The 27633-nt window shown below is 44.8% G+C and overlaps 1 protein-coding gene across 2 annotated transcripts in view; it reads left to right on the forward strand.

Annotated features, from left to right (window-relative positions):
* WWC3 (WWC family member 3) overlaps positions 1–27633 on the forward strand; it is a 109688-nt gene that overhangs the window by 42142 nt on the left and 39913 nt on the right. The window contains exons 2-8 of one of the 2 annotated variants that reach the window (XM_027533345.1): positions 1802–2005; positions 2947–3006; positions 12294–12370; positions 13461–13540; positions 22252–22381; positions 22672–22770; positions 25223–25369. In XM_027533345.1, coding sequence (XP_027389146.1) covers positions 1802–2005; positions 2947–3006; positions 12294–12370; positions 13461–13540; positions 22252–22381; positions 22672–22770; positions 25223–25369 — 797 coding nt within the window. The remainder of the gene's footprint in view (positions 1–1801; positions 2006–2946; positions 3007–12293; positions 12371–13460; positions 13541–22251; positions 22382–22671; positions 22771–25222; positions 25370–27633) is intronic. The other variant, XM_027533344.1, reaches the window with a different exon arrangement.

Here is a 27633-nt window from a genome sequence, read left to right on the forward strand (position 1 = left end):
TTACTTTAAACATCCTAGTGAGTGCTCCTGTGTATGTGTGTGTGTGGTGGGGGTGGGGTAGAGATTACATAGAATTTACATTTGTAACCATTTTGAGGTGAGATGCACAGATCGTAAGGTTCACCATTGAAAAGTGTACAGTTCAGTGGAATTGGGTGCATGGAGTGTTGTCCAGCTATCACCTCTGTCTAATTCCAGAACATTCATCATGCCCTGGTAAGACCTTGTGCTTTAAAAGAGGCTCATGTGGTATAGAATCTGAAGCAGAGTTGGGAAGGTGCCTGTGGCGAGCACTCAGAGGATGGCTTTTGGTGGGATAAGGCAGGCAGGTGTTTTGGGAGAGAGGTTCTGAGAGTCTGATTGAACTAAGGGGAGAAGGAGGGACATCCCAGCATCAGTCACTATTATACACAGGGGCAGGAATGGCCAGTTCTGGAGGGCCCATGAAATAGACTGCGTGAGGGATGGGGGGCAGGTGTACTCTGAGGGTAAGTTCCTGGTTGGCTTAGTGGGTCGATGAAGATGAAGCCACTTATTCCAAGGGGGCAGGCAGAGAAGCAGGCGCTCGTCAGTTTGGCTTTCTTTGGGTTGCTGTGGTTTGGGTAGCAAAAGGGCGCTGTGTGAGACTGAGTTGTTTTGGACGAGTGACTTAGAAGTACTTTGTGTCTGTCCACGTGATGCCTCTTGGAGGCAGGGGGAAAGAAAAGACGTGCAGTCGGGAGAAAGGTTGGAGCCAGAGGTAGGCGTGAGCCCTTTGGAGAGCTGGTTGAATGACAGAGCCAGAGTGGCAGGTGGGGGATTTATAGGAAATCCACGAAGGATGCAGAAAGTTCTGGTCTGGCATGGGAGGTAGGAGAAGGGGAGCAAGCCGGTCCCAGGTACAGCAGAGGCAACAGCAGCCCAGGTTGAAAAGGCAGGGAGAGAAAGGTTGTATGTGTCTCTTAGTTTGAGAGTGATGGGCTCCTTTGGGTTCCTGTCCACCAACATTTACTCATAGATAGCTAGTGGGAAGCTGCTGTATGATGCTAAGATGCTACTGCTAAGATGCTTCAGTCGTGTCCGACTCTGTGCGACCCCAGAGACGGCAGCCCACCAGGCTCCCCCGTCCCTGGGATTCTCCAGGCAAGAACATTGGAGTGGGTTGCCATTTCCTTCTCCAATACATGAAAGTGAGAAGTGGAAGTGAAGTCACTCAGTCGTGTCTGACTCCTAGCGACCCCATGGACTGCAGCCTACCAGGCTCCTCTGTCCATGGGATTTGCCAGGCAAGAGTACTGGAATGGGTTGCCATTGCTGTATGATGCAGGGAGCTCAAACCAGGGCTCTGTGACAACCTAAGAGGACTGAGATGGGGTGGAGGTGGGAGGGAGGCTCAAGAGGGAGGAGACATATGTGCACTAATGGCTGATTTACATTGTATGGCAGAAACCAACACAGCATTGTAAAGCAATTATCCTCTAATTAAAAATAAATTAAAGGGGCACTCTTTCCTCTCCCTTCTGAAGTCTATGTGAGAAGCTTTCTGTCTTTTTTACTTTAATAAACTTTAAAAAAATTAATTAAAAAAATTATCTGGTATCGTCTTCCCCTACGCATCTACAGAGCTTTCTTCTCGACCCAGGCATGGCTGTGTTGATAGGAGGTGACCCCAACTCTGGGAGGGTTCAGCATACAGATGCTTCCATGATGTACATCATGGTCAGTCATTAACTTTTGTATTGATTAGTCACATAACTGCATGATTATTCAGCCTAAAGATTGGACTCGGAAGACCCTCATGTTCTTCCCCTTTCCATTTCAGAGCTGACCCAGATTGAGGATCCCAGAGAGCAGTGGAGGCGGGAGCAGGAACGGATGCTAAAGGAGTATTTAATTGTAGCCCAGGAGGCTCTCAATGCCAAGAAAGAAATCTACCAGATTAAGCAGCAGCGCTTCGAGCTGGCCCAAGAGGAGTACCAGCAGCTGCACAAGATGTGTGAGGACGACAGCCGCTCATACACCAGCTGTGAGTTGAGCATCCCCCTCCAGGAGCACGTGGGGCTTCCAGAGTCAGGTCTCTGCAGACCCCGGGCGCAAGTTGAGCAAGACAGCTGCGTAAAGTGTCTGATCGCCTACTGTTAGGTAGTCAGCCTCCCATGCCCGCATCCAATGTCACGCCCTACCACTCCATTGGCAAGTGTTTGTCAGGTGCCCACTCAACACGGTGGAGCTAGGATAGGAGAGGCCCCTGCCCTCCTGGAGTTTCCATGTAGGGAGGGGGGGCAGGGAGAAAGCAAGCAAGCACAGTTTTAGGTAGTGACACGAAACCACCTCCTGACTCACATTTGTCAGCGTGGAAAAGGGCTTCCCCGGAGACCCCTGCTCGTCTGGGGTGATCCTGGGGAATTCCTTACGATGCTTTTATTGCTCAGGAGCCTCCACGCATGTCAGGCCCCTGTCTCTTTATAGCATCCTTTCTTGCGCAAGACACTGAAGGTGGAGAAACTCAGTATAACGCAGGGAAAGTGGGGAACTCTGCCCAAGTAAGATGGATGCACACTGATGCTCTCCAAAGGGAACCTCTCTGAGTTTCAGAGCCTGCCGAGCTTGGGCTCCTGTTATTAGGACTCAGGAGATGCACAGGAACAGAAGGAATCACTCAGAAGCCAAAGCCTCTGGTTTCTGACCCATTCAGTCACTGCCTGAGCCAGTCCATTCTCAACAGAGTTGTCACACTTAACCGCCCACTGAAGGTGTGCGTGGCTGTGACTCGTCCAGTGGCAGTGAGCTTGGGGAGAGTGTATGAAGTTGGTACCGCTAGATTTTATCTTATAAAAACCTAAATCTGATTGAGACTTGGAGGGACTTACCTGTGACGTGAGTGCCATGTTGCCAGGCTTGTAGCTCTGATGACACAGCTTTGAACGTTAAAGACATGCTCAAAGCTTTGTTTATCCTGTGTTGCAGGTCAGAATGGAGTTGAGGCGAGGGGGCCAGACATCTTTTTTACTGCAACTGCTGTCGAAGGTGAATAAGCCATACAAGCTGTGGAGAAGAGAGCGGTGAGGGTGGAGTTTGCCCCCTGTAGCAGGAATTTAGGTAGCTGTGTTTCTATGTACTATGGAAGATTGCAGGCTCAGGTATGATGGTGTGTAGTTTCCAGGCTGCTTCATCTCTTGCCCTTCACCTCTTGGTATGTACTAGGTTTTTTCTTGTTTGTTTGTTTGTTTTACTGTCCATCAGAATGTGATGGGTCAGCTTCATGCTAGTTTTTAGGAAAAGCTGGTTTCTTTGTAATTTTCTTTATTTGTCATCTTTTTCTCTGATTTTGGTATCAGGATAATATTGACCTCCCAGAATGAACTGGGATATGTTTCCTCCTCCCCAGTTTTTGGAAAGTTTGTGTGGGATTGGTATTGATACTTAATTCATTGGCAGGCAAATTCTTTACCACTGAGCCACCTGGGAAGCCCAGTGTTGATACTTTCTTAACCGTTTGATAGAATTCACCCGAAAAGTCATCTGTTTCTTTGTAGGAATGTTTGTAACTATAAATTCATTACCTTTAATAGACATGGGCCTGTTCAGGTTTTCCTGTTTCTTCTTGAGTCAGTTTTGATGTTTGTGTGCTTCAAGGAATTTGTCTCTTTCATCTAATCCAAAAATCAGTAAGCTTTTCTGTAAAGGATCAGATAGTGAGTATTTTAGGCACCAGAGGTCATATGGTCTCAGGTGCAACCACCAAACCCTGTTGTTACACTGCAAAAGCAGCCAGACATGACATGTAAATGACGTGTGTGGTTTGTTCTGATAAAAAGTATAAAAATAAGGAACAAGCTGAATTTGGCCTACAGGGAATCTGCTGACTGCTGATCAAGCTGTCAAGTTTTTGAAGTTTTCATAGAATTCCCATGTGATTCTTTCAATGTCTAGACTCTGAGCTAGTGTCCTCTCTTATTTGTGATAATAATAATTTGTGCTTTATTTTCTTAATCAGTGTAGCTCAACCTTTATCGGTTATATGTAGCATTACAGCAAACTGGATTTTGGTTTTCTGTTTTCTTCCCCTATTTTTATCGTTTTTTAATTTTTTTTATTGATTTTTTTCTCTTTAGTTTTTCCTTCATTCTGCTTAGTTTGGCTTTAATTTCTTTTTCTGCCTTCCTAAAGTGGGAGCTTAGAGCATTGATTTCAGACCTCTCGTTTTCTCATATAGCCTCTAAAGGTATAAATTCTCCTCTAAGTACTACTTTAACTGCATCCTACAAATTTTGGTTCATATTTTATGAACCAAATATTCATAATATTTTCTCATTTTCTTTGTGATTTCTCTTTTGACCCATGGATTGTTTTAAAAGTAAGCTATTGGAACTTTTTAAAGGTGTGATGTTGTTGATTTCTAATTTGATTGTGGTCAGAGACTAGACTATGTAAGATTTCCGTTTTTGACGTCTATTGAGATAACTGTATGGCTCAGCATATGGTCTCTTTTAAATGATCTCATGGAATTGTGCCTCCAGGTTGCATTTGGCTGAAGCAGTGGCTTAGAACTGTTTCTGAGAGTATGGTTAGTGATTCTAAACCTTTCCAAAAGTTGCTTGGTAGGAGTAGGTTGGGCCATATAAAATTGTCACTTTTGTAGCTTAAAAAGGGCCAGTTATTGTCAGTTTCATATGATTCAACCTAATAGAGTATTTCTTCCCAGGCAACTGGTCAGGTTTGGTTAGGTCTCCAAAGAGACTTTCCCATCAGTCTTGCTAAGAATTGATGGAAAAAGAACATAACAGAAGAACCTGGTAAGAAGTTTCTTGCCAGCAATTGAAAGGAAAAATTAGATGATGAGAAGGTATGTCGGACTTCCCTGGTGGTACAATGGATAAGAATCCGCCTGCCAATGCAGGGGATACAAGTTCCATTCCTGGTCCAGGAACATTCCACATGCCGCAGGGCAACTAAACCCATGCGCCCTACAGCCCGTGTTTCATCACAAGAGAAGTCACCGCAGTGAGAAGCCTGCGCACCTCAAGGAAGAGCAGCCCCTGCTCTCTGCAATGACAGAAAGCCAATATGCAGCACCGAAGGCCAAGCACAACCTAAAATAAATAAATAATATAAAGGGAGAGAGGAGGTATGTCTATGTACTGGTTACTGTAATGGTGTAGCCAGGACTTCAGTTGCAGACCATGTGGGGACTCAGGACTGGAACCCTTGATGCAAATATAGGAAGACCTAGTTGCAGCCTATGGGATTCCACACCCAGCTGGAGGGGAAGACTCCCGGAGCATCGCAGAGCCTAGAGCATAAAAACATCTGGGACTTGTAGTCCTCTGGAGTTGAGACATCCCTCAGCATCAGTTTTTGTATTTCCATGGGCTTTTCCCTCCCCAGACATTTGGGAAAATAGGGAGATGCAGGTAATTTCATTCTTCCTGTGCCCTGTAAAATTTTATCAATGCCCAGTAAAAAAGTAACAGTCCAGATGCTGTCTTTAAAGTCGTGTATGAAGAAACATTGAGTCAAGGAAGGTGATGACTCTGTGGTGTTGATTTGAGATCCTGAGACTCCACCTCCCAACCCACAAGAGGTGCCTGCATAGACTCCATCTCTGCCTCTACTCATGCAGTAGAGGAGGCCAGGTGGGGCCTCCCTATTTTCATGAAGGGCTGGAAATGCCAGTGGCTCTTCCTAGAGCCTGTCTCCTCAGGGAGAAAAACTGTGAATGGAATCTAGGAATTAATCCAAGCATTTTATCAAGTAGCTGCTGTTCCTGGGTTTTCACCAAGCTCCTTCAATTTGCCATTTAACCTGAACTCCATTGAGGATACTTCTGTTACATATGACTCAGGCAAACTATTTCTGGCCACAGGCTAAAGTTCAAGACAGTCATTCTGGTGGCTTGTGCTATAACAGCCCAGACCTCTGTAAGGTCTGGGCTCATGTCAGGAGCTGTTGGTGGCAGGATCCGTGGCATACCTGGGCCCCTGTTGGCCATCCAACAGGTCTCACATAGCCCAGATCACTCACATTGTTAATCATCCAAAGCAGGGAGGTGTCTCTTTGCTTAGGTACTGGCAGCAGAAGGACCTTGGGACTTAGCGCCCGTAACTTCCTTCATTGGAAGTGACTCAAACTAAAGGAACCATCATTGAATGGCCTAGTGTTTTCCTGAATTGTGACTGCAACATCGTGAAGCATTGTGACATGGTGATATTACTTTCCTTGTATACACAAGAAAAAATATTCGGTAGACTGGTCTTCTTGAAGGTTACACCTCCAATGAATGGTAGACCTTGGATTTGAGCCCAGATCTTTTGGTGGAGCTAGTTATCAGTGCTGTGTATACTATTTTGGAGACATGGAAGAGTCAGCTTGGAAGAATGGATCATGTGATTTTGAAACAGCCTGCCCTCCCATTGTTCAAGTGACCCGGAAATAAGGACCGACTGTAAACTGACAGGTCATCTGGCAGTTTCACAGCACCTGAAGGGACACGTGATAGGCAGAGCGCTTTTTACTTCTCGATTTCTTCATGGCCCACAGTGGGATAGCCAGACTACTTGTTTAGTTTTCAACAGAGAGTTCCTTAGCACCTGGTGTTGGGGGGACACAATTTATCTCTCATGGCTGATTATAGGGGGGAAATGAGGCAATAAAGGTAAACAGCCATTTCTAATATTGGCGCAGAAGGGCATGGGGGAGAGCAAACACTCTCTTCCACAGCCTTCACAGATTTCCCCCTGAGTTATTGAAGTCCACAATAAAATTCTTGTTTGTTGGAGAGGAAAAATTTCACATCAATATTGGGCCATCTGGTGTCTGAGAATATCCAAGCCTTAACCTTTCTTGTCTCTGACCAAAGCAGAGTCTGCTTTGCTGGCTTTGAGCAGACACGTCCCCATGAGACTAGGAGCTCAGCTCAGCTATAGTTCTTTGTGCTCAGGAACTAGCTGACAGGGGCCCTGGTCCTGTGTGATGCTCTATAGAGCTCTGCCATTGAACTTCTCTACCATAGACTTAGTTTCTGAGACACACCAAGTACTTTCTCTGCAGCTCCATCTTGTAGAGTTTTCTCCTACTTTCTTCACTGCAGTATGTTTTTCTGTTTATCTTCTTTTAACACTAAATACATTCATTATTTCAGAAACTTTTTTTTTTTTCATTCTTCCTGAGAAACTGGCCTCCAGCTGCATTCCGATGAAGTATGTGACCATTGCAGGACCTTTTGGAAGGAATTCTTGCTTGGGGTAAATTATAGTCTGTACCACGGGTCAGCAAAGTTTGGCCCACAGGCTGAATCCTAGGCACTCAGGGTGTTGTGTAAATAAGCTTTTATTGGGACCTAGCCAGGTCCATTCCCTTAACCATTGTCTGTAGCAGGTACAGGAGCAGAGTTGAGGGACTGAGACAGACAGAGTATGGCCCACAAAGCCAGAAATATTTACTATCTGGTTCTTTGCAGAAGAATTGTCACACAGTGGTTCTCAACTGTGGCTGCACTGGAAGAATCTCTTGAAGGGCTTTTAAAACGTCTTACAGCCTGGTCCCTACTCCCACCCTCTAGACATTTGGATTTAATTGGCCTTGACTGGGGCCAGACACTTTTTTTAAAAAAAAAGCTTCCCAGGGGATTCCCAGAGTTGAGATCCACTGATCATGACCCTTTCTTCCAGCGGCAGGAGTATGACTTGTTTGTTCCCCAGGCTCCTGGGATCTCCCAGAATCCTCCAGCAAAAATCTCTTTGGTGCCTGGGAAAAAAAGTCAGCCTTATCTCCGGTGAGAAAGCGCTGACCCACCCTGAATTCCTGGCTCAAGCCTGGAGAGGCTTGACCTTATCAGTCCTCAGTCTGGCCTGCATTCTTTCTGAGGCTCCCGGCCCATCCCACAAAGACTATCTGGCCTTCTTTCCCTGGTGAGGGTTTCTCATCTCCTGCCTAGCCTGGGATAAGGGCCACCGTCCACCCGTTCAGCCCTTCATCTTCCTGCTCATGGGCATGTTGGAGCAGGCAGGGGAAAAATGGCTCACGCAGCATCTTCCCAGGTATTAGTTGGCAGGACTCAACCTCAAAGGCTGTCGCCGAGGTCACATGTCCATCAGATCTCCCAGTCTGCCTGAGAGAGGGAATTCTTGGTTTGGATTCAGTGGCCTCTTGTGTTACTTGTATAAGTTGCCTCTGAGTGGGCTCATTTGATTTTTTTTTTTTTTTTTGTCCCTTTGCTTATGGTGCCTTTAAGAAAGAGGTCGTGCCCTCTTCATTTGGCCTCGCCTGATTATAGTCACGTCTTGGTCGGCTCTGGTAATTACTGCCTGTCAGCACGGCAACTGTCCAGGCTTGCTGTCCTTTGTGCCCGAGTACTCCTGGGCTCCCTCGAGCAGGTGCCTGCAGTGCTGACTCCTGGAGGCGCGCACCTGGTCTGAAGGCGTAGTCTGCTCACAGGATGTCTTTGGACAAGGACTACCCTCTTTAAAAAGCGTGGCCTCTGCCTGGGGCGATCTTGGGTTCTCATGGTCCAGAGATGTAAGAGGAGATGGAGACAGACACAGATGGATGCATGGACGGACACATTTCCCCCTTTTAATAGCCCATGAAATTGAAATCTGAAGTAATGACTGGGGTCTGCAGCATTCAGAGTGCTAAACACACCGACTGAGTTCACTTCTTGGGCACTGGGGACCGGAGGCCCATTTCTTCTTCCGTTGGAAAAGCTAATCTGACCCCCAGGAGCCCACGTTCTAGACAGAAGTCCCTCTTTGACTGATGGCATGATGTAGATCAAATCATTGCCCACTCAGCCTTCATCTATAAAAGTAGGGAAACATACTCGTCATCTCTCACAAGAGGCAGTGCTCTGTGACAACCTGGACTGATGGGGTGGGGAGGGAGGTTCAGGAGGGAGGGGACATATGTATACCTGTGGCCAGTTCATGTTGATGTATGGTAAAAACTATGACAATATTGTAAATATTTTTCAATTTAAAAAATATATATAAAGAAAAGAAAGGTGCAATAGGAAAAAATAATAATAATAAAATTCTCATTCCAAAGGGGGAAAAAAAAAAAGAATTTCTGAGAATAGATGAAATTAATATGAAAGTTACATTGTTGTAGCCAGGTATAGTAATTTACACTGCTGAGGTAAATTTACACTGCTAAGCCTTAACCTTCTTATATCATCCAAAGCAGTGCTTTACGCCTGCACAGCCTCCTGAAACTGTTTAATAGTTCTGCCCACTCAGACTCTTCAAATGAGAAGGGAGCTTCAAAGGTGAAAGTCTGGTATTTATCCTAAATCTTGAGATTGGAGACGTGTCTCAGCAGAGAGATGTTTCTTTTGCTCAGTGTTGTGGTGTACGTGCCATTAAAGGGCTTCCTGGGTGATTCAGGAGTAAAGAACTTGCCTGCCAATGCAGGAGACACAGGTTCTATCCCTGGGTCGGAAGGATCCCCTGGAGAAGGAAATGGCAACCCACTCCAGTATTTTTGCTGGGAAATCCCATGGGCAGAGGAGCCTGGCAGGCTACAGTCCATGGAGTCACAAAGAGTTAGACATGACTTAGTGACTGAGCAACACGCCATTAAAAATGGGGTCCAGAGTTTTGAGCTTTTCCCTGGATTCTGCAATGGCTTCCATTAGACTTACTGGCAAACTTTAGGAACTGAGAATTTGTCTTTAAACTTCTGAGTTATATTATTAAAAGTTACACCAGTGTTTGTCACTCTCCTTAGCATGTTAAGATACAATGTACTAACTGTCTTAGGTACTTGAGTTGCCTTTTCCCTCATCCCAGCCCTGGATTTGTATAGTTTTAGAGACCATAGCAAAAGTAACATGAATGATATCCATAAGTGAAACCTTTCATCATTTAGGATTGTTTCATCTATAAGTAACAGAAAAGACTAACACCCCCGGGCCTGAACAGTAAGGCCATCCATTGTGACCTAGCAGTGTCCAAGGTGGGGGTGGCCTCCCCATTGGTGGACTCGGGAGCTCAATGATGTCATAGTACGTCAGGATCCCCTCTAGGACTGGCCCAGGCTCAGTGTCCTGGGGGAGAGACAGATACCTGAGAGCCTTAGGACTCAGCTATGTGGGAGAACTGGGCGGCAGGTTGCCATGTGTCTATCCATCCGTACCCATCACTCCTGCCGTGTGTATGCACTTCAAGTCTCTTTACAAATTTACCCTATGAAATTGCAGACAGAGTTTTGCCAGTGATTTCAGATCATTGTTACTGATGTTTAACATTGCAGTTAACTTCCCTGGACTTTGGTGGTGGGGTTACTCTCAGTTTGGAATGGAAAAGATCTCAGGCAGTAACTGTTGGCATTGTCTTCCTCGCCTACAAGGTGACAAGTGGACACACGTGGAAGGAGTCAGGAAGCCCTTGGCTCATTCGCTTGTTATCTGGGCCCCAGTGGAAGTCCCTTCCATTCAGGCCTGGGAAACTTACATCCCAGGAGTTAAATGTGGAGATTTTGTAGAAATGATTTTTGTCTGTTTAAGATCATTGTTTGAAGTGTTCCTTTCCTTACTGGTCTTAAATAAGACCAAAAAGTCAGGCAAAATGGAGGTTCTCGGATTTGGAAATAGACGTTCTTCATCTAAGAAAGAATTCTGTTCTAAAAACATTTTACTGTTTTGAGGAGATTAGAATTCTAAATATAAGAACATTTGAGGTAAAGTTGACAAATACTTAGCTCCTCCAGGTGTTTATTTCCAGTAGATTATAGTAATTTGACATTCTGACTGATGGGGACTTCAATAGTAGACATTCCATAGAACTGTTTTTTTTTTGTTTTGTTTTGTTTTTTTAAGGAGACATCTGGAGAGCTCAAATTAACTTGGGATGTGGTTCTATTTGAGGATATTGAATAATCTTGCCATTTAAATCACTTGATGGCCTTGAGCCATCTTCTCCAGTATTAAATCAAGACATGATTAAGTTTCTAGATGTTGGCATCTAAGTTACCTGAATGACAGTCTTTTCTACCCAGATCAAAGGAGTTAAAGAATGGATGCTGACGTGGAACTGTACTCATTGTCCTGTGGCAGCCTGGATGGGAGGGGGATTTAGGGGAGAATGGATACATGCGTATGTATGGCTGAGTCGCTCTGCTGTGCCCCTGAAACTATCACAACACTGTTAATCAGCTATATCCCAATACAAAATAAAAAGTTTAAAGTTTCTTTTTTAAAAAAAGAATGGATGGTGGCCTTGCAGATGGCTCTTATGAGCAGGTGAAACTAATGAAAATGACCCAGAGGCAGATTCCATCAATGTGCGGTGACTCTCAGATCAAAGAGGAACCTACACAGCTCAGGGAGGGACAGGAAGCAAGTCACTGCAGCTACAAGGCCTAAGAGAAAGGAGACAGAAGCATGAAGAGAAAGGGATGCAGAGAAGTGGATGGGGTGATAGAAATTAGAAGTGGCTGCATGCTGCTCCAGTTGCTGAGACAGCAGAGAAGGCTCGACTGACCATGCTCAGCATGCAACTGGGTGGCTGAACGTGTCTCATTCACCCCCAGGTATTGGCCATCTGTAATCACGATGCTGTGTCTGTTATAAGACTTTAAATCATATGTGCTGCACTGCTGAAGAAAGCATTTAGCTATGCAATCTGATTTAGTGGAACATCCATCAAAAACAAACTGCTAGAATAAAAGTGTGGGTACTTCACTTCAGCTCTTGGGGAGCCAACACTACGAACACTCAAGCCTACCACATACTGGCATGTGACTAGGAAGTAGTCTTTTTCATTTTTTACAAATCTTTAGGTTTTTTTCCTTTTCTATGTCAAAAATCATTCATGTGGAAGCTATAGATATGAAGAGAGTAAATATAAAATCTTTTGGAATGAGACCATGGAGAAGAACAGTCAGCTTCTGAGTTCTGTCCTTCCAGTGACTTCCATGGTGTGCACATTTTAAAAGGAAGGAAAAGTGGTTTCATACTATATGTACTGTTTTCATCGTAAAGAATAGTTTTCTATACCATAACCATGCCTCCCCCATCCCCACCTCCTGTGTATATGTGGTTTGTAAACCTGATAGTTTTGCAGTTGAAGTAAACAGAGTTTTGATTTACCTATAGCTATATATTTTATTATGTAGAATCAAGTAGAAGGTAGTCATGTGAAAAATCAAACATCAAGGTTCAAAGTGGTGAGATGTACATTCTTAGAAGCGAGGACCAACTTGGAAATCTGAGACTGGGAATTCATTACTTAATATAGTGATTTAGAAGCTCCTGTTTATGTGTATTTGTTTACTTTAAAGGATCCATTATAAAATTATGTTTTCCTTCTGTTTAGCCTTCTCTGGATATTCAACAAATACAAAGTATGACCCATACCAAATTAAGGCAGAGATAGCAAGTCGTCGGGATAGGGTGAGTAAAATGAATATTTTCATAACTAGAAACCCTGTGTATATTTGTACATAATATCACTTATCATGGTTCATTATATGATGGTCAGTGTGTCTCACACTCATAATTTAGTAAGATTTTCATTTTCATGAATTATTATTATTACATTTGGTTATACTTTCTACTATTTTTTCAATAGGAGGAGAAAAGCTTCATTTTAAAACCACAGCCCATCTAACAAAAAAAATCGCCTGTACCCCTGTGTTTCAAGGGGCTAGATTCACCCCCCATTTGGAAAGATTTGACAGTGTCAGGGCCCAACCTCAGAGGACTGGATGACTCTCAGCAGGTTTAGCATCTGTCTGCTGTTCTTTCCTGGTGGCTCTATTCCCAGAGAAATTGGCCTGCCATAGTGTTTGACCAGAAGGTTCCGAGGCACCTTCCCAGTGGTGCCCAGTTCTTTGGATGCCACCATGTCCCATCCCTCAGCCTTTGTCATGTGTGTCTGGAAGGAGGGATGGGAGACATCTTGGAGCCCAAGCCTCCGGTCCTGGTGTCTCAGTCCCTAAATCAGAGCATCTCTTTGAGGGCCATGGTTCTCATATTCTAGCACACGCTTGAAAACACTGGGGGCATCAGTTCAAAATGAAAACTCTAGGCCACCCCTAGTTTTAACACAGGCCCGGAGTGAGTCCCAGCACCTGTTTTAAATAAGCACTCTCTGCGACTGAGTTCCAGGTACCCAAAGCCATGCTTTGAGCAATGGCATCTCCTAGGTGGGACTTTAAACGGAAGGGAGGATGGAAAAAAAAAAAGCATGACAGAGTTTGCTCATTGCATTATGTCAGTTAATACCTTGAAAAGAAAATCACTGACGATTCCAGGGTTCCCTGTGGGTAGAAAGCCCTTGGGGATCCGGGCCTTGTGTGTCTCAGCCAGCTGGCTTCTTTGCCAGGGCTGTGTGTTAGGCCTGTCGATGGAAGGTCCAGGCAAGAGGGTGACCCAGGGAATTGCAAGCCAATCAGAAATTGAGAGGACAGTGCTAACAACTGTAGAAAAACCATTTTTCACAGCATGCTTTTGGGAAAAAAAATATGTCATTTGTCTTTAGCTTTCCAGATTAAAACGAGAGCTGACCCAGATGAAGCAAGAACTGCAGTACAAAGAGAAGGGAGTGGAGACCCTGCAAGAGTGAGTGGCCTGTGGTGATGGGGGGAGCATTTCCCTGCAGTTTCCTGTTGTGCTGACCTCTTATATGCTGGGACATGTGTCTTAAAGCTTCTTGGGTGTTCACTTTTCTGCTTTTATTTATGCTCGTTATGTACCAGTCATAAGCATCAGATCTCTTTTCCTTGAAGATATCTTGTTCTTGTTTCCTTGGGAAGCAAGATCTTTATTGGAATATTTGTGCACATTCTTGATAGCTAACTGTCTAAAACACACAAGGCTATTTCCATTTAAATTCCTGTTTGACTAGTTTTAGTCTCTTCAGTGTTTTAGTTCTAAAATTTAAATTAATTAAAACTAAATAAAGTTAAACTGTTAGTCCCCAGTCTCAGTAGCCACATCTGAAATGCTCAGTAGTCACGTGTGTCTAGTGCAAATCTTCTCCACCTCAGTGCTCATGACTTTTGGGGCCAAATAGCTGTCTGTGGTGGGAGCTCTCCAGTGCACTGTAAGATGGTTAACAGCATCCGTGGCCTTGGCCTCCTATGTGCCGGTCGCAGCCTCTCACCCAGTTGTGACAGCCAAAAACGTCTCCACATATTGCCAAGTGTTTCCTAGAGGGCACGTGTGTCCCACATGGAGGACCACTAAGCTAGTGGCCCCTGCATTGGGCAGCACAGATAATAGGCTATTTACATCCTCACAAATGGGTGATCCCCTGGAGAAGGAAATGGCAACCCACTCCAGTATTCTTGCCTGGAGAATCCCATGGACGGAGGAGCCTGGTGGGCTTCAGTCCATGGGGTCACAAAGAGTCAGACACGACAGAGCGACTTATCATATATCTACACAGAACATTCTGTCGGACGGCCTGATCTATAGGTCATCCTCCTGTTGACACCTTTGCAATTAGAACTCTGTCCCTACTGAGAGTTCGGAGATTTTAAAGTTCTTAATATTTGCGAATTCTATTACGTGAGCAAATTAAGTGAACAGTAGTTACTGTGTCAATGGTGGTGTTGGTGGTCTGAAAGAATTCATTTTCTCTAGAAGGGGTTTTGCATGCCTGTTGGTTCTAAGTCTGTTTCCTTTTGATTCAGATCCTGGTTTCACTTGCTGAACTTGGGCATGTGCTTCACACCTTCTATGCCGACTCTTCTCATGTGGTTGTCTGAGTTCGACTGCTCTGACAAGATACTTTAGACTGAGTGACTTAAAGAGCAGATATTGACTTCTGATGGTTCCAGAGGCCAGAACTCCAAGGTCAAGGCACTGGAAGTCCATTATGAGCCTTCTGACTGTGTCTTGACATGGTGTTGTTGTTTGGTGGGGGGCTCTGGTCTCTGGTGTCTCTTTCTTTAAAGACAGTGGTCCCTTCATGGGGCCCCACCCTCATGACTTCATCTAAATCTAATAACCCCCTAAAGGACCCATTTCCAAACAACATCCCATTGGGGATTGGGATTCACCCCAAGAATTTGGGGGGACGTGAACATTCAGTCCATAGCAGTGACCATTGGGCTAAATTGTCCGAGGACAGCAACAATGCCTGCTGCACAGTCAGCCTTCAGCAAATGACGGGAATCCATGTGGCTACAATTCTTGGTAAACAGGGGCAGTGTGCTACTCTCTTGGCATCCTGTGTGTAGATGCAGTGACCGCGTGTCAGATGTATCATTCTTTATAAGGAGGGAACATGGAATGTGAGTGTTTGCCAAAGGTAATGACCTCAGCCTCACATAAAGGGTAATCAAACCCTGTTGTTCAGCATGAGGTAGAGATTCACTTTCTTACTCACCCAGGATTGCTTTGGCTGACGACTTTTTTGTCCGCTTCTTTATTGAGAACGTATTATAGACACCAGGGGAGACACCATACAAAGGTGAGCTGGGTCCTGCTTGGAGGGCTTGGCTCTTCTGGCTCTGAGACACTGCCATGCCCCCTGCAGGTCCCCCCTGAGGTGGGATTTGGCCACGTGCTTAGCATGAGCTGCAGGCTTTTTACCTTACAGTCAGCTTTTTGCTTTCTTTGCCACAACCTGCAGCAGTGTGTGTATGTGTGCGTGTGCGCGTGTGCATGTGTGCAAGAAAACCCCTTCTCCTTGGCATTGCTAGGAACTAACTTCATCTCTCATAGGCAGTCATTCTTTAAAAAAATATTTACTAATCTTTGGCTGTACTGTCTCTTTGTTGCTGCGAGGGCTAACTCTCTAGTTGAGGTGTGTGGGCTTCTCATTGTGGTGGCTTCTCTCGTGGAGCGTGGGCTCTCAGCACATAAGCTTCAGTAGTTGTAGCCCCCGGATGCTGGAGCACAGGCTCAATAGCTGTGGCTCAGCTGTTCACACGGCATGCGGGATCTTCCCAGACCAGGGATCGAAACTGTGTCTCCTGCTTTGGCAGGCAGATTCTTTACTTACCTGTGAGCCACCAGGAGAAACCTCAGCATCATTGTAAGACTGGAAAAAGGTGGCCTCAGTTTCTCCAGGTTTATGGGACGGGAAGCAGAAGCCGGTACAGGAAGTTGTCAGTTTACACCTGCAACCAGAGCGGAGTATGAGCCTGCAGAGAGAATGCCAATGCTGTTGATCCTCTTTCTGCTTTCCTTTGCAAGCCCCCTTGTGTGGGGTCAGCAATGGTAAACATGCCCCCTGCCAAGGGGATGGCCCCCACTCTGCGGCAGAGCCTATGGGAATGCCCGGCTTCCCCCATGCAGGCTGAGGGTGGCCTGAAGGAAAGCTCTGGACCTGGACTTGGTCTTGGGGTGTCCTAGCCGAGCTTTCCAAACGAAACTGCCTCTCAAAGCAGCTTCTGGTTGGCTGCTATGTTGTCATTGTGCACGATCACTCTATGCTATGACATGACGTCTCAGGAAGGAGAGAAAACAGGAGTGCTTGTGCCATGCTTATTTGTTAATACAGTGTTGTGCTGGTGAAAAAGTGGCCTCACACCTTCCTCTGAGTTACACAGGCCATGTATAAGATGAAAACGGCCTCTTTATTTTTCTGGTAATGAAGACTGGCTCTTGTGTTTGGATCACATCATGTGGATTGGTATGCTTTATTGAGAAATTGGGAAAACCTCGGGTAAGCATCGATAATGTGATTACCCTACCCCTACTGCAAACTCCTGACTCTGAACACAGATAATACATGCACTGTTGTATGTCAATGGGCTTCTCAGATATTATTACCAACCTCGACTTAAGGCAGAAACCCTAGATTTCCCTCCAGAAAAGTTTCTGCTGTTCTTGCTTCCCAGAATATCCCGTGTATTTTTTTCCAGGGCACCTCACTGAGAGTTTGGCGACTCACAACATTTTAAACTCGACTTGTTTATCTTGGTGAACTTTCCTGGCTAGCAAGGAAATCCATCATTACGCTTGGGTCCAAGTGAGGAAAAAAGAGCCTTTTGTATTTTTTTTTTTAAGCCTATGTGCGTTGTTAATTTTTGTAGATGGGAACTGGCCGTGAACACAATCTCTGGGTTAATGATAGAATGTGTGTGTTTGTGTGTGTGTGTGTGTACTATATATAAACTTTTAATGATGGAAAATGTCAAACATACACAAAAGTCAAGAGAATAGTATAAGGGAACCTTCCAGTACCTGTCTCCCCACTTCTACAGCTAACTACACAATGGCCAGTCTTGTTTTGTCACACAGCTACAGAGCCTCATTGCCCAAGCTTTTACCACGTTATTGAAGCAAATCCCAGAATCGTATTTAGTCCATAAATGTCTCCTAAAGTTACGGACTCCTTTTGAAAACGTAACTAATACCTGTGCCACTTAGTAGTAATCTCTTCATGTTGTCCATTTTCCAGTGGGTTTTTCCCCACCTCCCTGGTTTGTTTGGGTCCAGGTTCAGACTAGGTCCATGTTTCTTCATCTCTACCCCCCTCTCCTTTTTTCTTTTTTCCTTTATTTCTTCCTTTTGACAACGTACTTGTTGAAGAAGCTACTCTCCTTGTCCCAAAGAATTGCCCCGATCCTGGATTTTGCTACAGGAATGTGCATTGCATCATTTCACATGCTCCTGTGTCCCCTGCTCTTTATTTATGTAAACTGGTGTCATTAATCCCACAGGCTTGATCTGACTCAAGTTCCATTGCATTTTCTCTTCTTTTAGGGGTTAAATATGGTTTGTAGCTGGTGGTGTTACTTTGATCGGGAGGTACACACTCTCTGGTTGCCTCGTGTATGTGTGTGTGTGTGTGTGGTGTAAAGATTATAATTGGGGTTTGACATTGACAGCCTGATAACGTCCATTTATGTGTGTGTGTGTGTGTGTGTGCACTCAGTCGCTCAGTCACGTCCAACTCTTTGTGACCCCATGAACTGCAGCCCTAATTCTAGGGCACAGGCTAAGTAGTTGTGGCACGTGGGATCTTCCCAGACCAAGGATCAAACCTGTGTCCCTTGCATTAGCAGGTAGACCACTGAGCCACCAGAGAAGCCCCCAGAGCCTTCTTATTAACTGCCCTCCAGCATTTCTTCTCTGCTCCTTACTGTACTATATTGTGTTTGAATAAATCTTATTTCTACCACTGCTGTTCAAATCATAAAAGTAGGCGCTAGCTAGACGTGCCAGTAACCCCTTTCCTGGAGGTGCGTGCTTATCAGCCCCTGGGTCTGTGCTTCGAGCCTTTTAATTGCTTGATGACTGTCTTCCTTCTTGGGATGCCATGATGGAGTTAAGCCCATATGTCTCCTTCAGTGACTCAGAGCGACTGCCCTCTGAGGAGCGTTCAGTATCACGGCAAGGCAGTGTTAGATCTTGGAATTAGCATTTTCTCTCTGAGGGGATTTACAGGTTTCAGGAGAGCATGGGCTTGTCCGCAGTCCACACAGGCTTAGAGCAGGATATCCTGTTACCATAGCTCAGAGGCTCCTCAGATAACAGTAAAACCTACAGAAGTGGAGGCGGAAACAAAAAGAGTGTTGTTCCCAGTCGTGGGATGGATCTGGTGTTCCACATGGGACCGACGGCTGATAGAAGCTGCCAGAAGCTCTTTGGGATTCTGGTTCGTTCAAGGCCGCCTGCCAGAACCAGTGATGTAACAGGTAGAGTCGTAACAAGACTCCTCCTTCTTGGGGGTTGTAATATGTGCTATTAACGTGGACGACCTTTCGAGACCTGGCTGCCCTTTCCTCTAAGATGTGGGTCGAAGAATTCGTTTGGTTTGATTTTTGCCAACGCGGTTCTCTTGACGTCTTAAATTGAACAAGAAATACTGACACTTGAGGGCAGGGGGAGGTTGTTGAGAAATGCCTCAAAAATGCCTTCTCGGCGGTGTGCCATCAGCGTTTGATGCTGCGCCTTCTTTTCTCTGGCTTCCCTGGTGGCTCAGACAGTAAAGAATCTGCCCGCAAAGCGGGAGACCTGGGTTCAATCCCTGGGTTGGGAAGATCCCCTGGAGGAGGGCATGGCAATCCACTCCAGTATTCTTGCCTGGAGAATTCCCATGGACAGAGGAGATTGGCGGGCTACGGTCCATGGGGTCGCAGAGAGTCAGATGCGACTGAGTGACTAACGCTTTTAACACGCTTCTTTTCTAACAGTTTCTTTCAAAGGCAGGATGTAAAGAGTGCCAGTCTGCTTTGGCCTGCCATCTGACTGTGTGGACGGTCCTCAGATTTGACATGGTGTCACTTTGGAAGCTTGAGCTTGAATGTATTGCTAGCCTGGTGACAGAAGAGGCTGAGTGTGGCGTGAAGGGCCTCAGTGTGGACCTCGCTGTGTGACCTTGAGCAAGTCATTCAACCTCCCTGGTTGAATGTTGAGTGAAAAGTAAAGGCTATGTTTTAGAGGGAATTTGAAAACTCCCAAATAAACGAATTTTGCAGATGTGATATAAAAGAGAGTTCCTGTTCTTTGAGGTTTTTGTTACATGAAAATTGATCACAGTTGACAGATGGAAGCGGTTAGAGTTCTGTGGAGCCTGCTTCTTCCCCTTACCAAAGCATACGGACCCTACCCTGGCCACCCTGAGCCAGGAGTGCACCAGCGGGTAGCAAGGGCCAGTAGCTGCACCAAGTTTTTCCATGCTGCTGCTGCTGCTGCTAAGTCGCTTCAGTCGTGTCTGACTCTGTGCAGCCCCATAGACGGCAGCCCACCAGGCTCCCCCGTCCCTGGGATTCTCCAGGTGAGAACACTGGAGTGGGTTGCCATTTCCTTCTCTAATGCATGAAAGTGAAAAGTGAAAGTGAAGTCGCTCAGTCGTGCCCGACTCTTAGCGACCCCATGGACTGCAGCCCACCAGGCTCCTCCGTCCATGGGATTTTCCAGGCAAGAGTACTGGAGTGGGGTGCCATTGCCTTCTCCAAGTTTTTCCATAGAACAGCTAAAATGGAAAAACTCCAATTTGGACTTGAGAGCTGGGAGATGTGGGTTTGAGTTGTGGGTCTGCCAGATCTTAGCTTGTCCTTTTGGGCCACTTAGTCTCTCTGAGCCTCAATTTTTGCATCACGAAGTCTGGGAAGATTATGCTTATCTCATAAACCTGTTCAGGGGATTAAATGAGGTGAGACATAAAGCATGCAGCAGGACAGTCACCTAGCAGGTGTTTGATACTTGAACTATTGTAATATGCTATTTATATACCTATCTAATTTAATCAAACACATACGTATATAATTCGATCAAATAGATACTTGTATAATTTAATCAGGGACTTCCGAGGTAGTAGAGAAGTGGTAAAGAATTCTCCTGCCAGTGAAGGAGATGTAAGAGACATGGGTTCATTCCCTGGGTTGGGAAGATCACCTGAAGGAGGACAGGGCAACCCATTCCAGTATTCTTGCCTGGAGAATCCCATGAACAGGGGAGCCTGGCAGGTGACAGTCCATAGGGTAGCACAGAGTCAGACACAGCTGAAGCGACTCAGCATGCATGCATGCATAATTTAATCAAATGCATATAATTTAATCAGATCAAATATAAAATGTCTCTATAAGGTTATACTTACATAACAGTATCATTTCACGTAATTGCATATTCTATAATAACTCATAACTTTTTAAACAGTTACATTTCAGAGATTCCTAGAACTTTGAGATCATCTTTTCTAAGAGCTTTCACACTTTTTTGTTAAAACATGTGTAATCTTTTCCCCTATCCTTCCCCTCCAACGACATCTTCTATGGAAGCAGACTGTCTGAGATGGAACGAAGGGAAGGGCTTGCCGAAGCAGCAGTGAGGGGCCCCAACTCGTGGGTGGGCTCTCCCTTCAGCGACCCCAGCTCACCAGGCTGGGACAGCCTTGGGACAGAGTGAAAACAGCTGCTCTCGGTCAGTCTTCATTCCTTTTTGAGGTCTCAGAGCTCCTTGGGTGGAGCTAAGGTCAGGGCTGAGGCCTGCCGCCTTGAAGTTGAACTTTTGTTCTTGGGTGGGGGGGTGTTGGGGGGCTCTGTGGCATCTGCTGGTGAGATGTATTACAGGGTTTGCTGTTCTCTCTCCCTGGTGGGAACTGGGGCCTGTTTTCCTCCAAGCCACCAGCTGATGGTGCCTTGACAGGCTGCTGGCTCTGACCCGGGCTTTACTGATGGCTGCACTTAGGCTCTGTTGCTGCCTAAAGCCGTAAAGAAATCACAACACCCAAGTATGAGCCAGAGCCGACGGGGCTAGCGTCTCACGTTGTGGCCTTGACAGCGGCTGTGTGTCTGTACTCTGTGACCATTCGATGAACACTGACTTCTAAGCAGTTGAGAATATTTTTTGTGTTGCATTCGAGTTTCATTTCTCTATAGGGGTGTCGGTGTCAGGTAACGATCCCTTAGCTGTATGTAGTTTTCTTTCTAGAGGAGTCAGTAGACCTGTAGTAGCAAAGGCATTGGTCATTAACTGTTAAGGAGAAATCACGCTTTTCTGGCCTTGGGTTTTCTGTGTTGAAATGATGTCACCCTTTTCTACAGACTTCATCAGCTTATGTCTGTTGTGATTTGTGACATTAAATGAGATATATTGGAGAGCCTTTTATCAGAAGATAGATATCAGGAGACATTGTTACATAAATGAGTCTAACTTCTCTCTGCAAGAAAAGTTGAGCCACTTCCTTGGCAGAGGTAGTGATGGGAGATGGATGGCCTTTGTGTCTGCCTTGCATCAGAGACTCTTGATTCCCCATAGAACAGCTAAAATGGAAAAACACGTGGCCAGGCCACATTGGGATCCAGGGATAGATTCGAAGGAAGGATGAATGGATGTTTGGATGGAATGGGAGTACTAGAGAGGGAGTGATAAATTAGAACCAGGATAAAAGAACGAAAGATAGAGAAGCCATATGACTTCCCAAGTTTTGTGCAGGGCATCACTATTGAAACTTCACTACTTTTTGCTGTTTCCCATATATTCTTGTACACAGATTCCATAGGTATGTTTACTGAATAGACATTTTGGACTACTAACTGAGATGCTGGGGCTAAACGGATAAGACATGATCCTGCTCTCAGAGAGGGAAGTCTAAAATCTCTGGAAATGATTAGGAATCTTGCCTGGGACGTCCCTGCCTACGGAAGATGCTCTTGGAGCAGAGGGAGACATCCACCACCAGTCTTATCTCCTTGTATTCACCATGAACAAGGAAGGGCTTATGGGATCTTTTTTTTTTTCCTTTGCCAAAACATTGCTTTTTAGCTGTTCCCCGCCCTTCTATGAAGCTTTTAAGTTCTGGATTACTACTGTTTAATGGGATGTTACACTCTCGCATAGAATGACTCTTTTATTTCTTTTTGAACCAGGATTGATCGCAAGATGTCTAATGCTCACACCAACTACAAACTGGATGAGGCACAGGCTATAATGAGCGAGCTCAGGACCATCAAGAAAGCCATTTACACGGGCGAGAAGGAAAGGCGGGACCTGATGCAAGTAAGAGGCCGGGGAGCTCTTCAGAGCCCGCATCTGTCTCTCTGCCCTCCTGCGTGTCGTTCCTTTATTTATTTATTTCCCTTTTTTAAACATGTTCATAATGCCAGGGTTATCTAACTTTCCTTTATTTAAACATTAAAAAAATATATACGTATTTATATTATATTGTTATTATATAATCATGCAAATTTTAAACACATACATGTTTGTACAATATATGTATATTTGATATCTTCTATATATGTGTGTGTACGTATAATGTATATATATTTTTTAAATGTGCATGTTAGTTTCCTAGGGTTGCCATGACAAAGAACCACATACCAGGTGGCTTAGAACAACAGGAGTTTATTCTCTCCGAGTCTGGAGGACGAAGGTCTGATGTCAAGGTGCGGCAGGGCCACGGTCTGTCTGAAGGCTTTGGGGGAGGTCCTTCCTTGCCTCTTCCAGCCTCTGGGGGCTGCTGGCAGTCCTTGGTGTTCCTCAGCTTATAGATGCATCACTCTAGTCTCTGCCTTTGTGATCACATCTCTGCATATAAATTTTTTCTTCTTATAAGGACGCCAATCATTGGATTAGAACCTGTTCTCATCTTAGTTCGATTTCATCTGCAGACTTTTCCTTCCAAATAAGCACGTATTCCTAGGTTCTGGGGGTTAGGACTGAAGCATCTTTTTACAGGACACAATTCAGGCTACAGTAAGGGGTGACACATTTATATCATTTAATAACCAAAGTAATTTTAAAAGCGTATCATAAGAGTCTTGCTGTCACCCCATTTTCTCACCTCCTATAACTACGGTTATGACCTTCTTGTGTGTCCTGCTAGTGTTTATACAGACATGTGATGGTGTGGACACGTGATCAGTTGCCCTCGAAGAAAGCTGGGCCTGTAGCTCTGTACGGCTGCATAGTATTCCACCATGAGGATAGACTTTATACTGGTTTTTTTTTTTTGCCACTTGAACTCCTGTAGCTTCTCTTATTTTTAGAAAAAACTGAGTTTTTGCCAAGGGACGCATGCTGGGCTCTTGCTCCATGCCGGAATGCATTTGATGCTCTCCGTCATGGCTTTTCTTTCCAGCTCAGTTCACTGAGTCGGCACCTGGCACTAGTAGGCATTTGTCTCAGTTCTGCAGCATGTAAAACATGCAAGGACATGGGAGCAAAGCTCACCTTCTTTGGCCAAGTACGACAGGTGTGCACATGACCACCTTGCATGGCGGTGCTTCCTAATGTCGAGGATGTGAGGCTGGAGTGTCCCCAGGGTGCTTGTTCAATTGCAGATTACCAGGCCACACCCCAGATCTCCTAGATTAGACTCTCTGGGGGTGGGATACAGAAATCTGTATTTTCAGATGCCCTGTATTTCCGGGTCATGAGAAGTAAATGACACTCAGTTGCCTCGAGTGGGTTCCCCACCAAGGAGGCTGGAGATGGAATTTCTGGAAGACACCTCAGACCCCAGCATCTTCTCTGAGACACTCCAGGGAGACACACAAGCAGTGTCTTCATCTAGTAAAATCATCTAGTAAAATAAGTTGTTTCGTCTTTCTTATACAAAGAGAACAGTCTTGGCCCATCCCAAGACACCTTTGTCTAGATCCAGAGGCACCTGCCTGGGGTCTGCTGCACCTGGGCGTCTCGTGTCTGCAGTCTTTTAAAAATCTTAAAAAATCTGGTTTCTCTTGAACTTTCACCCGAAGGGGTTCCAGGTACCAGAATTTATACTTACTCTAATCTTTGGCCTACTGACATCCATATAAAATGACTTTGACCCTGTAGAATTATGACTGAAAAAATTTGCTTATAAGAATATGTGAGCATGGTCTAGGAGTTGTTTTCACCTTCTGTGTGGTTTTAAAGATCTCCAGGTAGCATTCCTTTCTGATGGAATTATTTATTGAAGGAACATTTCAGATGGGAATGCTATCTCCCCTCCCCTTTGCTCTACTGAGGTACAGTTGACAAATAAAATTTTATAAATTTAGGGTGTACGTGCTGATTTGATAGACACATCTACTGTGAAATGATTACCACCATAAAATGAGTTCACACCTCTGTCACCTCACATGGGTACCTTGATTTTTTGTGCTGAGGACTTCTAAGATCTACTCTTAGCAACTTTCAGACCTTCACTCCAGTATTGCTAGCTAAACTCACTGTGCTGTGGACCTAAGATCCGGGACTTATTCCTCCTGCTTTCCTGGTGGCTCAGACGGTAAAGAATCCACCTGCCAGTGCAGGAGACGTGAGTTCGATCCCTGGGTCAGGAAGATTCCCTGGAGGAGGGCATGGCAACCCACTCCAGTGTTCTCGCCTGGGAAATCCATGAACAGAGGAGCCTGGTAGGCTACAGTCCGTGGGATTACAAAGAGATGCAACTGAGCACATACGTACGCACAGTCCTCTTAAGGCATGGGACTTTGGACCCTTTGACCAGCATCTCTTCATTGCCCCAAGCCCTCCAGTCCCTGTCAGATGCCTTTCTACTCCCTGTGTTTTTGGCTTTTTTGGAGGGAAGGCTTATTTTTTCTTTAGGAAACACAAAGGTTTAAAAAAAAAAAAAAAAAACAGTAAAAACGGTCCCTCATTTGTTCTCTGTATTATTCCCATGCTGCCAGGAGGACTCAGTTGCCATCTGACTTAAATCACTATGAGTTTCATGAAAGGTGCATGTGCTGATCAACATTTCTTTGGAATCTCATGAGAATGGGGTTGGGGTGGGCCTGCTCTCCAGGAATGAGGCTGCCGACCTGGAATGGAAAGGAAATGACTGCTTGGAAAGGGAAGAGATGCCTCGCCATGGCTGTTCAAGTTGCTTGTTCCCTTCTGTTCTAGAGCCTGGCCAAGCTGACTGATGGCTTCAGGAATAGCTGTTCTCTTACCGACCCTCTGCAGGAGTTCCCTCCCGGCGCAGGAGCACTGGGCGAGTCTTTATCTCACCAGTTTTGCGATGCTGGCTCTCAGACTGACATCATAGGCGAGGTATGCTCACCAGGCAGTGGGGGGATGGGGGCGGAGAACCAACTATGTCCAGAGAGACAACAAAAGGGCTGCTTTGATGTGGCCATCACCCATTTGTTTAAATTTTCCACTTTCCCTTCAAAAGGGTTTTGGCTTTTGTGACATTAAGTTTGGAGAAAGAATATGGATTTTTTACATCCAGGCATCTTGAAGGTTCAGAGGGGCCTGGGAGGCAATTGAATGGCTTATTACCTCTTTCTTCATAAATTAGATTTTTTTAAAAGGCAGAATGCTTTTGAGAGTTGAGTTTAGCTGTTTTTTTGACAGATGTAGGACTCTTTAGAGCATGGATCAGCTAACTTTTTCTGCCAAGGTCCAGATAATAAGTGTTTTAGGCTTTGCCGGCTATGCAGTCTCTGCCATAGTCATCTGTGAATGGGTGGGTGGGGCTTGTTCCACTAAAACTCTTATTTACATAAAGAGGTGGTGGGCCACATACATCCTTTGGGCCGTAGTTCTCTGAGCTCTGGCTTAAACCAGTGATTTTCATCAGCTTTGTGGCTGTGTCACCCTTGGGTTATACTTTGATGCTATTTCCTATTCTTCTAAGAGAATGTCAGGAAATTGAAATTAATTTTGTTTGGGACTTGGAAGAATTTCATAATGCCCCTTTTGATAATTAGTGAAGCCTTGAGTTAGCCACCAAAGCAGAATTGGCAGCCATCATGTGAAGCAGGGCAGTGAATACTTAAAGACACTACTGTTGTACTGTCATTGAGTGAAGTTTTACATTCATTTGTTACAAATAGAAAACCAATTTGTATGGATTCTTTTTCTTAGGGCTCACTAAGTAAAGTTGAAATATCAGTGAAATGCAGAATCCCCTCCTAAAAGTAAATAAATAAAAAGAAACAAAAAGAAGGGAAAACCTAAAAAACCATGAGTTTTAAATAATTAACTGATATTTTAAAATGTCAACAAATAGTGCCTCTTTGAGGGGAATATCATATAGGAAATAATGCCTCTGTGTCCTGGATGTCCCGAACTGCCTATTTGCAGTGTTCCCCCTTGTTGTTCTCAAAACTACACTTGGACATTTTGACCAGGTTTAAGACAGAGAAGAATCTGTAAGTTAAAACTGTCTGGCATTTTTGCCTAAAGATTTTGGCATGAGAAGGAAAGAAGTACAATATATATTGAATTCCATGAATAACTCATTGCTGCTTAACCTAAGGTTACAATTAGAATTTTTAGAGGCTCTTACCTCGTTTGAGAGAAGCAGGTAAGATTGAAGGTTCTGTAATGATTTAGGTAAGATTTTCTAAAAAACATCGGGTGGGGAGTGGCTGGTTATACTACTATAATAACTTTAGCAGTAAATTGTCATTATTTATGAGTTTACTGGGGCTGGCCCTGAGTTGGCAGCTTCATGACTGTTACTTCGATTTAAGTAGTTGTTTCCATCCTCTTTCGTCAGCTGAGAGGGTCCAGGTACCAGGTTACCTAAGGTTATATAGCCAGGGAGAGGCAGATCTGGGTTTGAATCAGCAACTGATCCTAAACCCCTGTGCTTTCTACTACATCTTGTTATTGAAAAATATATCAAAAGGCTTTAACTGTATTAGTTAGCTATTGCTGCATAACAAAACACCCCCAAAACCTAGCTTTTGAAAACAGCACACATTTATTATCTCACACTTGTATTGTGGATCAGGAAACTGTGCTGCATCTTGTGCTTCACGGGCTCTCAGGAAACTGTAATCAAGGTATTAGCTAGGGTTGCAGTCTCATCAGAAAGCTTGACTGGGGAGGGTTTACTTCCAGGCTTACATGATTGTTCTCAAGATTCAGTTCCTCACTGATGGTTGGACTGAGAGCTTCTGTTCCTTACTGTATGAACCTCTCCAGAACGGCGGCTTGCTTCATCACAGCATGCATGTACTACACAAGTTGGGATGAATTTTGTTTGCGTTTGTATGAACTTTGAGGAATTCTCTATTTCTTTTCAAACTTAATTTGCTGTGGGAATTACAAAATAGACAAGTGTACTTCCACTATTTAAAAAAAAATCCGCCACTGTTGGAACAACCAAAGTCTTACCAGTCACATTCCCAACTCCCGATTACCAGAGGTGGCAGCTGTTATTGGTGTGTTTCCTTCCAGACCTTTGAAAAATGGAAATTGGAAGGTGAATTAAAATATTCTTCATTGCTGCTAAAAGTTTAAGTGAATTTTCTCTTTTGAAAATGGGTTTTTAACATGTCTCCCCCCTTGTTTATCTTCCT

The sequence above is a fragment of the Bos indicus x Bos taurus genome, chromosome X (genome assembly GCF_003369695.1).
Source record: "Bos indicus x Bos taurus breed Angus x Brahman F1 hybrid chromosome X, Bos_hybrid_MaternalHap_v2.0, whole genome shotgun sequence".
NCBI lineage: Eukaryota > Metazoa > Chordata > Mammalia > Artiodactyla > Bovidae > Bos > Bos indicus x Bos taurus.